Here is a 14031-nt window from a genome sequence, read left to right as displayed (position 1 = left end):
ACTAGACTGTTGTTCCAGGAACCTCCAGATGTGAAAGTGAGGTGCTTGTTCCTCGTGCTGGACTCTTCTGTGTTTATGCTTGAGGCTTCAGAAGACCTCAAAAGCCCTTAACCAGCATCCCTCGGTCCAGCAAGATGCCAGTGGAAGACGCAGCTCCTGGGCCCGCCAGAACAGGTAGCAAGGCCCTTGTGGCAAGCAGCTCACCGACCTTCTCCGGGTGTCTGTACCTTCCTGGGCAAGGCGTGTGACCATCGAGTTCTTCTATATCTGTGTGGTTTCCTTGTGTGTGTCACACTGCCGTCTCTCTGCTCGCCCTGACTCATACCCGAGCACTTTGTGAACAGGCGGCTCTCCCACATCCTCATGGTGTGCACCCTCTTACGAGCCAGCCCCAGAGCTCCTTCTGTTGGGCTGTCACTCGAAGCCTCTCTTGGGCCACCTCTGTGACCTAGCCCTTCTCCATTTCTACTGTCTGTCCCATTGTTCTTCTGTGGGAATCACCTCCCTTCTTTCCTATTCAGAAACAAACCATTTCTTTAACCTGAAAGTGAATTTCTCTAGTTCTGCCCCTCCCTGTACCATCTTTGATGCCTGTTCTCTACAGTGTCCTAGAGGCTGGGCTCTCACCCAGCCGAGGCTCTGCTGGGAAACAGGCTTTGGCTTCGCACTCAGGCTCTAGTTCTCTGGTTGCCCTGACAGTTCTCCCTGTGTCCTGAAAGTCTCGCTGACTTTCTCTCCCCCATTAGATAACAGATGTTTTGGCATCTGCCTCCAATGGGACTCAAGCCCATTTCTGCAAAGAAGCTGAGCCTCCATGATGGTTGGTGCTGTCTCGATTGGCGGGGACAGCGTGCAACAACACCTTCCTGCCCTGGGCTTCCTGAGGTGGTGGAACTATCAGGCGACACCCTTGCCAGCATTCCTTTTCCTTAACAGCTTATGATGTTGGCTCAGTCAAGCTGCTTCGTTTTTGCTATATCAAACTCTTGGCTGAAAAGTATCTGTCCCAGTCTCTGGGGCTTTCTTTGTCTTCATGCCTGTTTGGTCTCATTTCGTTGTTTCCAAGGAGAGTCCATTTAGGCCTTGACAAGTGGTCCTCAAGGAGCAAAGATCCCAGGTCACAGCACTGGGTTCAACTATGCTGTTGCTTACAGGACCACCAACAGGAACCCCGCATAATAACCGGGGGAAGCCAGACTCTCCCTCCAGAGAAGCCACCACGCAGGGCATGTGCCCTGAGAAAAGCCCCACCCTTGCTGGGGCCTTGCTGTCCATAGACTTTGCTCAGCTCCCCAAGACCAGGCATGAAGGGTACCCCCAGCAGCCACAGACTGGGCCACTCAGTGGTCTGGGGCCTGTGTGACTCTCAGAATGTTTGAGGTGACTGTGAAAGAGATGAGTTTAGAAACCATCCAGGCTGGATGGCTTAGCCAGGTGGTAAGCCTTCCTAGTAATAGTCTTCAGGTGGCGAGAACTGGTTTGGCACCACAAGCATCTGGAGCTTCAGGAACAAAGAACGAGAGTGTATTTCATCAAAGGGTTGGGAAGAAAAACCACGGCTAGGTTTATTATGTTTGTTTTTTTAAGATTCCAGGGACCATGGTCTCTGGTTACATTTAAAAAAGAAACAACCAACCCTAATACCAAGTTCCACTGTGCAGAGGCCACAGGCCCTGCAGGAAACAGAGCTTGTGCTGTACAAACACTGGAAGCTGCCTCCAGGTGGAGACTCATGTCCTGAGCACCTCCCCAAGCCACAGGCTGGTCCTTGTGTTCAGGTTACACGAAGAGGCCTGGGGCAGGGAGTCTGGCCAGTGGAGCCACTCTCTGCCACTTGGGAGGTCATGAGCAGCTGGTGGTGGCGAGCAGAGCAGGGAGAATAGGCCTCCCTGTCCTTGGGGACAGCTCTTCTCCCTGCCTGCTCTGCTAACCCTCACAGCAGCCCAGTGCCACCTGGGGAAGCCAGACCAGGAACCCTCAGGGCCCAGCCTTGGACGAGGGAGGCTCTGCAGGTTCAATGTGAGATTGCAGAAAAAGACAATCGGAAAAGCACACGGCTGACGGCTCCTGGGGAATCAGCTAGACTTGGGCCATAGGACAGGAGAAGGGGCAGTGAGCAAAACCTAATCCTGTAGCCTCAGCTTTGGTTCCCCAGGCTGTTAAGGGCCCCAAAGGAGAGTCCTTGGCCCCCTGCTGGCATCTTACACTTGACCAGGGCTCTCCCAGGGCCTCAGCCACCACTGTGGGCTCTATGGGCACATGATCTTCTGTGTCAGGCTGGGTGGCCACCATCTGTACAACTGTGGCTCCCAATGTGAGTTAGAACAAATACCTCTTCTTCCTCCAAGACACACACACATGCTAGAAGTTTCCATTGAGATGAGAAAACCACCAGACAGAAGGGTACGTGTAAATCTACACTTTCTTTAGACAAAGGACCTGATTAGGAGAATGGGGAATGGCTGTGGGAACCTTGGAAAAAACAGGCTGGGGGTTTTCAGGGGAGACTTCATGACTGGGATCCTCTGCTCACTCAAGACAATGGATTCTCATGTGATTTTCCCCCCAGGAGGTGCCTAGTAGGCTGACTGTGAGACTTAGGTAGCTGGGCACGGGTTCAGCCACACTGAGGACTTCTCTCTCACCTTATTTATCCCCAACAGTAATTTGCTGGTTGAAGCCGTAATCCCCTGGTTCCATGGAGCAGAGAAGTGGGGCTGATGTGGTGAAGGAGTTTGTCCAGGAGGGACAAAGCAAAAATAGAACCAAACCATGATGACAAGCTGATGGGCTGGGGGAGAAGTCTGGTGATGGATTCCTTGCTTAGGAAGTGAGGCAGGTAACAGGGACGTGGACAGGAGCCTGCCCAAGCAGGCTTTGATCCCTACCTTTCTTCACCTTTCCTCTTTGGCCATGTTGTATTAAAAACTGAAATCTTGGCTGGGTGCGGTGGTTCACACCTGTAATCCCCATAGTTTGGGAGGCCGAGGCAGGTGGATCACTTGAGGTCAGGAGTTCAAGACCAGCCTGGCCAACATGGCAAAACCCCATCTCTACTAAAAATACAAAAATTAGCCAAGCGTTGTGGTGCACGCCTGCAATCCCAGCAGCTCAGGAGGCTGAGGCATGAGAATTGCTTGAACCCAGGAGGTGGAGATTGCAGTGAGCCAAGATTGTGCCACTGCATTCCAGCATGTGTGACAGAGCGAGACTCTGTCTCAAAAAACAAACAAACAAACAAACAAAAAAAACTCAAGTGAAGTCTTGCCCTAGCCAGGAAACTGCTGATAAAGGAGCATCGGGGCCGGGCGCAGGGGCTCACGCCTATAATCCCAACACTTTGGAAGGCCAAGGCAGGTGGATAATGAGGTCAGGAGTTCAAGACCAGCCTGGCCAAGATGGTGAAACTCCATCTCTACCAAAAATCCAAAAATTAGCTGGGCGTGGTGGCGGGTGCTTGTAACCCCAGCTACTCGGGAGACTGAGGCAGAGAATTGCTTGAACCCGGGAGGCGGAGGTTGAAGTGAGCCAAGATCGCGCCACTGCATTCCAGCCTGGGTGGCAGAGCGAGATTCCATCTCAAAAAAAAAAAAAAAAAAAAAAAAAAAAAGGAGCATCGGAAGGAGGGATTGCAGTATGAATTCCCTAGATGGGCGATTTCCTGTACTTCATCAGGCAATCCCTGAGCCAAGGGTGGACATCCCTAGAGGCCTGTCTGCCTAAGACCAAACAAAAGGTAGAGCATCTCTCAACACGCTGCTCAAATCCAGTGTGGTTTGACTCTAGAGTAACCTCGTCTTTTCCTCTCCCCTTTTAAGTGCAAGTCTGTACTGCGGCAGGACTGAGTCTGGGTATGTGGCTGGGCAGCCGGCCGTGCATGCTGCAGCTGGGTGATCACTGTGATTCTTGGTGTGATCGGGGTCTGTGATCCAGCCCGTCCTCTCTGCTTCTCTGTACTATTGCTGTGGCTCCTGGCCCTCTCCTTGCTATGGGTCTTACCCTCAAGTAGCTCTGTGATTCAAAGATGAACTGCCAATCAAATGTTCCTCTAATGAAAGATCCAATCACTCTACAGCATGTGTGTATTCAAAGAACCTATCTAAGACTTTCTTTTGGTCATGGTGGGAGGCTGTTGCTGAAAACATGCCAGAGCCCATTGTGGAGGTCAGCTGACAGGCCGCATGACCTTGGCAATGGACTACTGGTCATCTGGGACTGCTTAGGACTGTGCAATGGAACTTGGGGGCAAAACTGATAGAGACAGCCAATGGGCCTTAAATCCAGCAGGCAAAGACAGAGTAAGTTCTTATTTGTGTAGCCCAGGGCTTATCAAAGTGTGGTTCTTGGACCACGTGCATCAGTATCAGCTGTAAGTATTTGGCAAAATGCAGATTCCTGGGGCCCTGCACCAAACAGATTGAATTTGAATCTCTGGGGGTTGGGCTAAAAAAAAAAAAAAAAAACCCTACATTTTAAACAAGCTCTTCAGATGACCCTTGTGTAAGTTTGAGAGCCTCTGCTGGAAAACCACTAGAATTTGCAAATGGCCACCTCAAAATACTCCAGCCAGTCCCACTAAGCCAAAGACCAGAATCTGAGAACAGGGATGGGGAAATTATTCCTTTCTGTGGACGATTATGCAGCTGGGCCATGATTTCACACCCGGGGGCCATGGGCTAAGATGGAGGGGAAGGAAGGAGTGTAATGTGTGCCCTCTACCTCTTCACCAGGCATCATCCTCTCACTGGCCCTGGCTGGCATTCTTGGCATCTGTATTGTGGTGGTGGTGTCCATTTGGCTTTTCAGAAGGAAGAGGTGAGCTGGTTTGGGTCCAAAATGGGAATGGGCAGCTATGTGTCCATGATGATTAGTCTGCCTGGGAAGGCAGCTTTGTGGCATGAAGAGCCGCAGTCACCTGGACCACCACTTACCCTAGGAGGGCCGTCCCCAAAGCACCCGTGCCCTGGTCTCCTTTGCATGAGACGCACATGTGACCCTGGTCGTTCAAAGGGTTCAGGGGTCACTGTGCTCAGATTTGGAAGCGTGTGTGCCTTGCTTGCTGCTATTGCATGGCCTTGGACGAGTCTCTTGACTTGGGGCTTGTGCCTGAAGTTAAGCAGCAAGGCTGTCTTCTTATCAAGATCTTTACATATGCTTTTTGGTCTATGAATTCAAAAAGAAAGATGAAGGAAAACCTGATCTCTCACTCACATTAACTCTTCATGCCCTTTGTCCATGTTTTTATTGTCACATTTGGCTTTTCCTAAAACTTAATTTATTTGGGGGGGTATGAAAAATACAAAGGTTTCTGGGAACCCTGTTATGGAATCAGAGGTTTGAAGAGGGGGGTGACAACGAGACCTCTTTCAAAATATAGGTCTACTATTGTTAGGTGTGAAAGAGAACAGTTGGAAAACGAACAAATTCTGTTTTTGTTAAAGCTTTATTTGGTGACACTCCCTCCCAAGACCAACAGAACTGGGGAAAGGTCCCAAAGAGAGGAATCCAACTTTTAAAAACAGCCTCATTCCATACCTGAGTCAGGCTGCTCTCTGGCTTGCTCGCTCTCCTCTCTAACAAGACTTATGTGTTCTTTTTGTTCTAGTATCAAAAAAGGTGATAACAAGGGAGTCATTTACAAGCCAGCCACCAAGATGGAGACTGAGGCCCACGCTTGAGGTCCCCGGAGCTCCCAGGCACATCCAGAAAGGACCTTGCTTTGGACCCTACCCACTTCGGCTCTCTGGACACTTGCGACACCTCAAGGTGTTCTCTGTAGCTCAATCTGCAAACATGCCAGGCCCCAGGGATCCTCTGCTGGGTGCCTCCTTGCCTTGGGACCATGGCCACCCCAGAGCCATCCGATCAATGGATGGGATGCACTCTCAGACCAAGCAGCAGGAACTCTAAGCTGCTTGCTGTAACTGTGTGAGATTGTGAAGTGGTCTGAATTCTGGGATCACAAACCAAGCCATGCTGGTGGGCCATTAATGGTTGGAAAACGCTTTCATCCGGGGCTTTGCCAGAGCGTGCTTTCAAGTGTCCTGGAAATTCTGCTGCTTCTCCAAGCTTTCAGACAAGAATGTGCACTCTCTGCTTAGGTTTTGCTTGGGAAACTCAACTTCTTTCCTCTGGAGACGGGGCATCTCCCTCTGATTTCCTTCTGCTATGACAAAACCTTTAATCTGCACCTTACAACTCGGGGACAAATGGGGACAGGAAGGATCAAGTTGTAGAGAGAAAAAGAAAACAAGAGATATACATTGTGATATATTAGGGACACTTTCACAGTCCTGTCCTCTGGATCACAGACACTGCACAGACCTTAGGGAATGGCAGGTTCAAGTTCCACTTCTTGGTGGGGATGAGAAGGGAGAGAGAGCTAGAGGGACAAAGAGAATGAGAAGACATGGATGATCTGGGAGAGTCTCACTTTGGAATCAGAATTGGAATCACATTCTGTTTATCAAGCCATAATGTAAGGACAGAACAATACAATATTAAGTCCAAATCCAACCTCCTGTCAGTGGAGCAGTTATGTTTTATACTCTACAGATTTTACAAATAATGAGGCTGTTCCTTGAAAATGTGTTGTTGCTGTGTCCTGGAGGAGACATGAGTTCCGAGATGACCCAATCTGCCTTTGAATCTGGAGGAAATAGGCAGAAACAAAATGACTGTAGAACTTATTCTCTGTAGGCCAAATTTCATTTCAGCCACTTCTGCAGGATCCCTACTGCCAACCTGGAATGGAGACTTTTATCTACTTCTCTCTCTCTGAAGATGTCAAATCGTGGTTTAGATCAAATATATTTCAAGCTGTAAAAGCAGGAGGTTATCTGTGCAGGGGGCTGGCATCATGTATTTAGGGGCAAGTAATAATGGAATGCTACTAAGATACTCCATATTCTTCCCCGAGTCACACAGACAGTTTCTGACAGGCGCAACTCCTCCATTTTCCTCCCGCAGGTGAGAACCCTGTGGAGATGAGTCAGTGCCATGACTGAGAAGGAACCGACCCCTAGTTGAGAGCACCTTGCAGTTCCCCGAGAACTTTCTGATTCACAATCTCATTTTGACAGCATGAAATGTCCTCTTGAAGCATAGCTTTTTAAATATCTTTTTCCTTCTACTCCTCCCTCTGACTCTAAGAATTCTCTCTTCTGGAATCGCTTGAACCCAGGAGGCAGAGGTTGCAGTAAGCCAAGGTCATGCCACTGCACTCTAGCCTGGGTGACAGAGCGAGACTCCATCTCAAAAAAAAAAAAAAAAAAAATTCTTCTGTACCATCACAACTTTTCACAATGATGGCAAGCCTTATGTCTTGGGAGCCTGTTTTGCTAGGCAAAGTTACAAGTGACCTAATGGGAGCTCAGATGTGGGAGCTCAGATGTGTGTGTGTCTCTCTGTGTGTTTGTGTGTGTGTGTGCACTCAAGACCTCTAACAGCTTCGAAGCCTGGGGTGGCATTCCGGCCTTGCCATTAGCATGCCTCATGCATCATCAGATGACAAGGACAACCCTCATGACGAAGCAACATGAATTAGGGGGCCTCTTGGCCTTGGTCCAAAATTGTCAATCAGAAATGAACATAAAGGGCTCCAGAGCAGTGGGACTGTCTGTCAAAAGACTCTGTATATCTTTTGTGGATGAGTTTTGTGAGAGAATAGAGAGACCATTGTACCTGGCACAAGGGCTGTTCATGAAAAGGGAGACTTACTGGGAGGTGCAAGACAGTGGCATTTCTCCTCTCCTCTTGCTGCTCAGCACAGCCCTGGATTGCAGCCCTGAGGCTGAGACCAGACAAAGCCCGGGAGGCAGAAAGATGCTCCAAGAACCAACACTATCAATGTCTTTGCAAATCCTCACAGGATTCCTGCGGGTCCAGCTTTGGAACTGGGAAACCTTTCTTCAGATCCGCACTCATTCCACTGATGCCAGCTGCCCCTGAAGGATGCCAGTACTGTGGTGTGTGAGGCTCAGCAGCCGCCCACACGCTCCTAACTCTGCTGCATGGCAGATGCCTAGGTGGAAATAGCAAAAACAAGGCCCAGGCTGGGGCCAGGGCCAGAGGGGAAGACCCTGGATTCTCACTCATGTGAGATCTTGAATCTCTTTCTCTGTTCTGTTTCTTTAGTATCATCTGGTAAAACAGTTAAAACAAAAAACAACAAAAAACTCTGTATCTGTTTCTAGCATGTGCTGCATTGACTCTATTAATCACATTTCAAGTTCACCCTACATTCCTCTCCTCTTCACTAGCCTCTCTGAAAGTGTCCTGGCCAGCCCTGGAGAAGCACTGGTGTCTGCAGCACCCCTCAGTTCCTGTGCCTCAGCCCATAGGCCACTGTGATAATGGTCTGTTTAGCACTTCTGTATTTATTGTAAGAATGATTATAATGAAGATACACACTATAACTACAAGAAATTATAAATGTTTTTCACATCAGGCTGTTCTTTTTTTTTTTTTGGAGGTGAGGTTAAAGCATTACTATTTGCAAAGCACTCTGTAGCTCCCTGTTATGGGGATAGGTAACTAATCAGAATAATAATGTCACTCGCATCCACTTCTTAGAACCTGGCTCCAAAGGAAAATAAGCTGATAGACTCAATCACTTTCCTGAGGATGGAGGCCTATGGCATGTGTGGCTGCAGGTCACGAAGCTGCTTAATGGTGCTGGGAAGCCTAGAGGAATCAAATAAAGACCCTGGAGGAGGTGGGATCGGAGCTGCACCTTGAACTAATAGCTCAGATTTGAACAGATGGATGGAAAAGAGGGAGGTGTTCCCAACCAAGGGGACATGATACAGGGAACAGGTCCTATGTCTCTTTACTCCTGAGAGTATTAAACCTAGTAGGTGGGCAGCCCCTCTTGGTTGCCTGTTACCTTATTTTGAATTCTTTTTGCAAAACATACTATCACCCCTCCAAATAATCTTTTGTCTAAATCCAGACTTCACATTCTGATTGGGGCAAAAAGAGGCGGTCCAGTAAAGGTTATAAAATAGGTACCATCATTGTTTGCATTATTTAGAAAAGCATCCAATTTTCACTATAATCACCCTAAGCCTGAGAGAGGTGAACTGTTCAAGGGTACTTTGGCTCCAGTGGGTGACAGTACCTGGCCCAGCTTTGGAACTGAAACATTTCTGATGGTCTGTACTCTGCTAGAACACAGGATGCTTCCGCTCTCCCTGCTCTGGCGTCCTGCCAGGTGTCATGGCCACGCACAGGCATGAAGACAGCCGGGAAGCCAGAGTTCCCACGAAGCACTCACTCCTTGGACTTGCTCCCACCCCACTGGGGAGAGCACTCCTGGAGCAGGAAATGAGCATCTCTCATCTCCCTGAATTCCACATCCACTGGCTGAATGATCAGGGAGGCATAGCAGTGAGAGCCATAGGTCGGCAGAGGGAACTCAGGCCCTCCTTTAGGATGGCCATTACCTCATCTCAATCCAGCCAAATCGACCATCTAGAGCACACAGGCCGAGAGAAATGTAATAAAATATAACATGAGACACGTATGAAATTTAAACTTTCCAGTAGCCACACTAGAAAAAGGTAAAAAAAACCAGTGACATTAATTTAAATTTAATTTTAGATAATCCAACAGATCTAAAATACTATCATTTCCACATGTAACCAGTATTTTCATGTGTAAATCTTTGAAATCTGGTGTGTGTTTTACACTGACAGCACACTCGATTCAGATGCTAGATTTTCCTTGTAGATATTTGGTCATTATTTAGATTTCATAAAATTTACAGTTTAAAAGATTCCAATATCCGAGTTGCTCCAAACACACTTAGAAGTTGTTTTCCAAATAATGGAATCAATGATAGGCATTTAGATGTAAACTTATTAAAATAAAGTAGCGTTTCTCAGTTGAGGCACATTCCAAGCGCTCAAGATCCATGCCCTGCGCAGACCGGGACGACGAACCCGACTTTCAGAGACTGAGGGTTCTGCCTAGAGAGCTCCCACAGAAATCAGCCCGAGAAGAAAGCCTTGTGGGTGAAGCCAGGGAGGGAGACAGGAGGGCAGGAGGAAAATCAAGCCTAAATGAGCACATCGTGGACGCCGCTCTTCCTCTCCCCACACCTCCTCGTCTCGCCGCAGGGGGCCCGGCCGCGCCCCAGGTCCCCGCGGTCGGGAGTGAATGGCGCTAGGGTGGCAGGCACGTGGGCACCTGGTGAACTGCAGGACCCTGGCACCGCCACCCCCTCGCCCCTACACACACAGGAGTGCCCCTCCCGTTGTCACGTGGCCTTCCTGCTGGGTATCTGGAGCAGTTGCAGCCTCGCTTCCGGAAGGAAACGGGGCCTCTGGGGCGCAGGGACCACCTGCCAGTGCCTTCCAGCCGGGCTGCCATCCACACTGGAGACCGCCCCGCACGTGGTCCTTGGGCTCGGATTCAGCTGTCGCAGGATGTGAGGGGAAAGGTATGTGGCCCAACAATGCCACCAAGGGTGTCCCCGGCCTCCACCCCGTGCCTCTTCATTATAGAATGACTGGGCAGAGATAAGGGCCAGATTACTTTGCTGTATTGAATAATTCACCATAAAAATGATTGCAACCAGGTCAGCGTATCATGATGACTGCAAGCCACCCAGGAATTCAGCAATGCCTCTGCCTCTTGACTGCCCTAAGTCCCCTTCACTCCATTGCACAACCCAGGGTCAGGCGCAGCATTGCCCCTAGCCTCCAAGTGGGAAAGAGGAGGTGGCTCTGGCTAAACCAAATTCCCAGAGCTCCCACAGCCCTCGGATTTTTAGTGACAGTGCTAGGGCCACCCTCCACAGCCCCAGTGACATGGAAACACCTTCTGGTCGTAGAGTTTACCGTGCTTATCCCAATCACACGGTGACCTTGTAAAACCCCAGGGGCTAAAGGCACTAAAAGCATTTGTACTAATGACTTCCAAAAAGTCAACCACAACCTCCCACCTGCAATCTGCTTGGTAGCTCTAATCCCTGGCCTCCACTCAGGTTAAGCCTGACCAAGGACTGCCAACTGCATTTGGGCAGAAGGGTCTACTGAGCTCTTGAGATGTTACCTTCACCTGTTAATTCAGCAAACCAAGTTCCCGAGGACACGTTCACAAGCTTTCCCTTTTCCTAAGGCTGAACTGGAGAGAAGGAATAAACACACACACACACACTCACAGAGACACACACAAAATAGTGTGTCTCTCTATATAGTGTGTGTATATATAGTGCATATATATATACATATAGTCACACACCGCTTAACAATGTATCCCTTAACAACAGGGATACATTCTGGGAAATTCATCATTAGATTTCATCGTCGTGTGAACAAACCTGCATAGTACAGCCTGCTACACACCTAGGCTAGATGGTACAGCCTATTGCTCCTAGGCTACAAAGCTGTACAACATGTTACTGTACTGAATACTATAGGCCATTGTAACACAATGGTATTGGTGTATCTAAACATAGAAAAATTACAGTAAAAATGTTATAAAGATTAAAAATGGTCCACCATGAATGGAGCTTGCAGGACTGGAAGTTGCTCTGGGTGAGTGAGTGAGTGGAGGGAGTATGAGGCCTAGGACATTACTATACACTACTGTAGACTCTATAAAATGCTGTACACTTATGCTACACATTGATTGAAAACTTTTCTTTCTTCAATAATAAATTTACTCTAACATTTTTACTTTATAAACTTTCCATTTTTTTAACTTTTGGACTCTTATAATAGCACTTAGCTTTAAACAAACATACTGTACAGCAGTACAAGTTATTTTCTGTCTTTATATCCTTTTTCTATAAGCCTTTAAATTTTTTTTAAAACTTTTTTGTTTAAAACTAAGACACAAATATACATATTAGCCTAGGCCTACACAGGGTCAGGATCATCAGTATCACTGTCTTCCACCTCCACATCTTGTCCCACTGGAAGGTCTTCAGGGACAATAACATGCACGGAGCTGTCATCTCCTATGAATAGCGACGCCTTCTGGAATACCTCCTGAAGGACCTGCGTGAGGCTGTTTTAGGGTTAACTTTTTTTTTCTAAGTAGGAATACACTCTAAAATACCAATAAAAAGTACAGTGTAGTAAATTCATAAACCATAACAGAGTCGTTTTAGCATATAAAAGTATATAGCATATACAATTATGCTATATAATTGTACAGCATATACATTTATAGTATATAACATAATTGTATATGCTATATACTTTTATATAACTGGCAGTGTGGTAGGTTTGTTTACATCAGCATCACCACAAACATCTGAGTAACGCACTGCACTAGGATTTTACGATGGCTATGACATAACTAGGCAACAGGAATTTTTCAGCTTCATTATAATCTATGGGAACACTGTTGTATATGCCATCCATCATTGACTAAAATGTTATGTGGCACATGACTGTATTTCATTTAATACAAATTTCTTAATGCTGTACAGTGTAATGACAGAAAGCAGATCAGTGCTAATGACAGAAAGCAGATTGCTTCACCTAGGGATGAGGTGGAGTGGGGAATGGAGGGATTACAAAAGTGTATAAGAAATGGTTAAGGTGATCCATATGTTCATTATCTTGATTGCGGTGATGGTTTCTCCACATATGTGAACATGATTCTAATGTTATATTTTAAATATGTGCCATTTATCTTATATCAATTACACCTCAAAAAATCTGTTAAAAAAAAAAAAGAAGTCCCTCCCACCACCACCTCCATCCCACACACAGCCAAACGATACTCAGTCCCATCCTGGAATTTCCACTGAGAGCTTACCTCCTCCTGGTCCCTCTAGAGAAGAAGCTCAGCAAAGGCTGGTATAATGCACCTTCCTGGGCTCCCACCCATAGGGCGAGTCCATACTTCCCTTGGACTCGCCCTGTGGGTGGGAGGCCAGAAAGGAGCATGCTCTATTCACATGGTTGGCTATGACCTCTCAGTATTGTAAGTCAAAGTCATTATTTCTGCTTGGGTTCACTCATTTCAAATATTAACTTTTAATGACCAGCAATGAAGACAACCAAACACAGGGCCCATGGGGTCAAGGGCAGACTGAGACCTATAGCAACTTTGTTGATGAAGACATAGTCAACTGGCTTTCTCTGGAAGAAGCAAAGAATTTTCTAGTGACATAGGTAACATAACCAGTTCCTTCATATGCTGAAACTAGTTTCCGAAGCTACCTGGATATCCAACAACAGATCTTATGCATCTAGTGTCTCCCCTCAACCACTCAACACATAACCATTTGAAAAGTGTTCCTGAATATGGTACATCCTTTCCATGGAGGAGCACACAGCCACTAAGCAGCACAGCCCAGGAGCTTATCACTCCTTTTTAATCAATGGATGAAATCTGGATTAACCCCCTTCTATTATTCAAACTAACTTCCAACTAACTTTTTCTCATACCTCCTTATTCAAAAGTAAAGATTTAATGAACTACTACTGTCTGCTAAACACAGATTAAGTGGTCGGGATTCAAGCATAATTTAGATACAACGACTAAATTACTGGAAAAGAGGAAAGAAAAAAAGGGGGCAGGGGCTGGGCGCGGTGGCTCACGCCTGTAATCCCAGCACTTTGGGAGGCCCAGGCGGGTGGATGACCTGAGATCAGGAGTTTGAGACCAGCCTGGGAAAGATGGTGAAATCCCATCTCTACTAAAAATACAAAAATTAGCCGGGCGTGGTGGTGGGCGCCTGTAGTCCCAGCTACTCAGGAGGCTGAGGCAGAATTGCTTGAACCCAGGAGGTGGAGGTTGCCATGAGCTGAGATTGTGCCACTGCACTCCAGCCTGGGCAACAGAGCAAGACTCCATCTAAAGAAAGAAAGAGAGAGAGAGAGAAGAAAAAAAGGGGGCAGGTTAGATAGACTCAGGTGACTGAACTCCCAACCTGTGGGATCTGACACTATCTCCAGGTAGATCATGTTGGAATTGGAGGGCACCCAGCCCGCATCTGCTGCTTGGTGTGTGGTGAAAAAACCTACACCTCTGGTCATGGAAGTCTTCTTCTGCGTTGATATTACT

The 14031-nt window shown here is 47.4% G+C and overlaps 1 protein-coding gene across 2 annotated transcripts in view; it reads left to right on the top strand.

The window, feature by feature from the left end:
• The window catches only part of CA12 (carbonic anhydrase 12), a 58556-nt gene extending 50108 nt beyond the window's left edge, over positions 1-8448 (top strand). Inside the window, exons 9-11 of one of the 2 annotated variants that reach the window (XM_004056307.5) lie at positions 3819-3851; positions 4731-4815; positions 5606-8448. In XM_004056307.5, coding sequence (XP_004056355.1) covers positions 3819-3851; positions 4731-4815; positions 5606-5678 — 191 coding nt within the window. In that variant the 3' untranslated portion in view covers positions 5679-8448. The remainder of the gene's footprint in view (positions 1-3818; positions 3852-4730; positions 4816-5605) is intronic. The other variant, XM_055362532.2, reaches the window with a different exon arrangement.
• The last annotated feature ends 5583 nt before the right edge of the window (positions 8449-14031 follow it).

This window comes from Gorilla gorilla, chromosome 16, assembly GCF_029281585.2.
Source record: "Gorilla gorilla gorilla isolate KB3781 chromosome 16, NHGRI_mGorGor1-v2.1_pri, whole genome shotgun sequence".
In the NCBI taxonomy this organism is placed as follows: Eukaryota; Metazoa; Chordata; class Mammalia; order Primates; family Hominidae; genus Gorilla; species Gorilla gorilla.
Note: the sequence above shows the minus strand (reverse complement) of the source record. Positions and strands in the feature narration are given on the sequence as shown.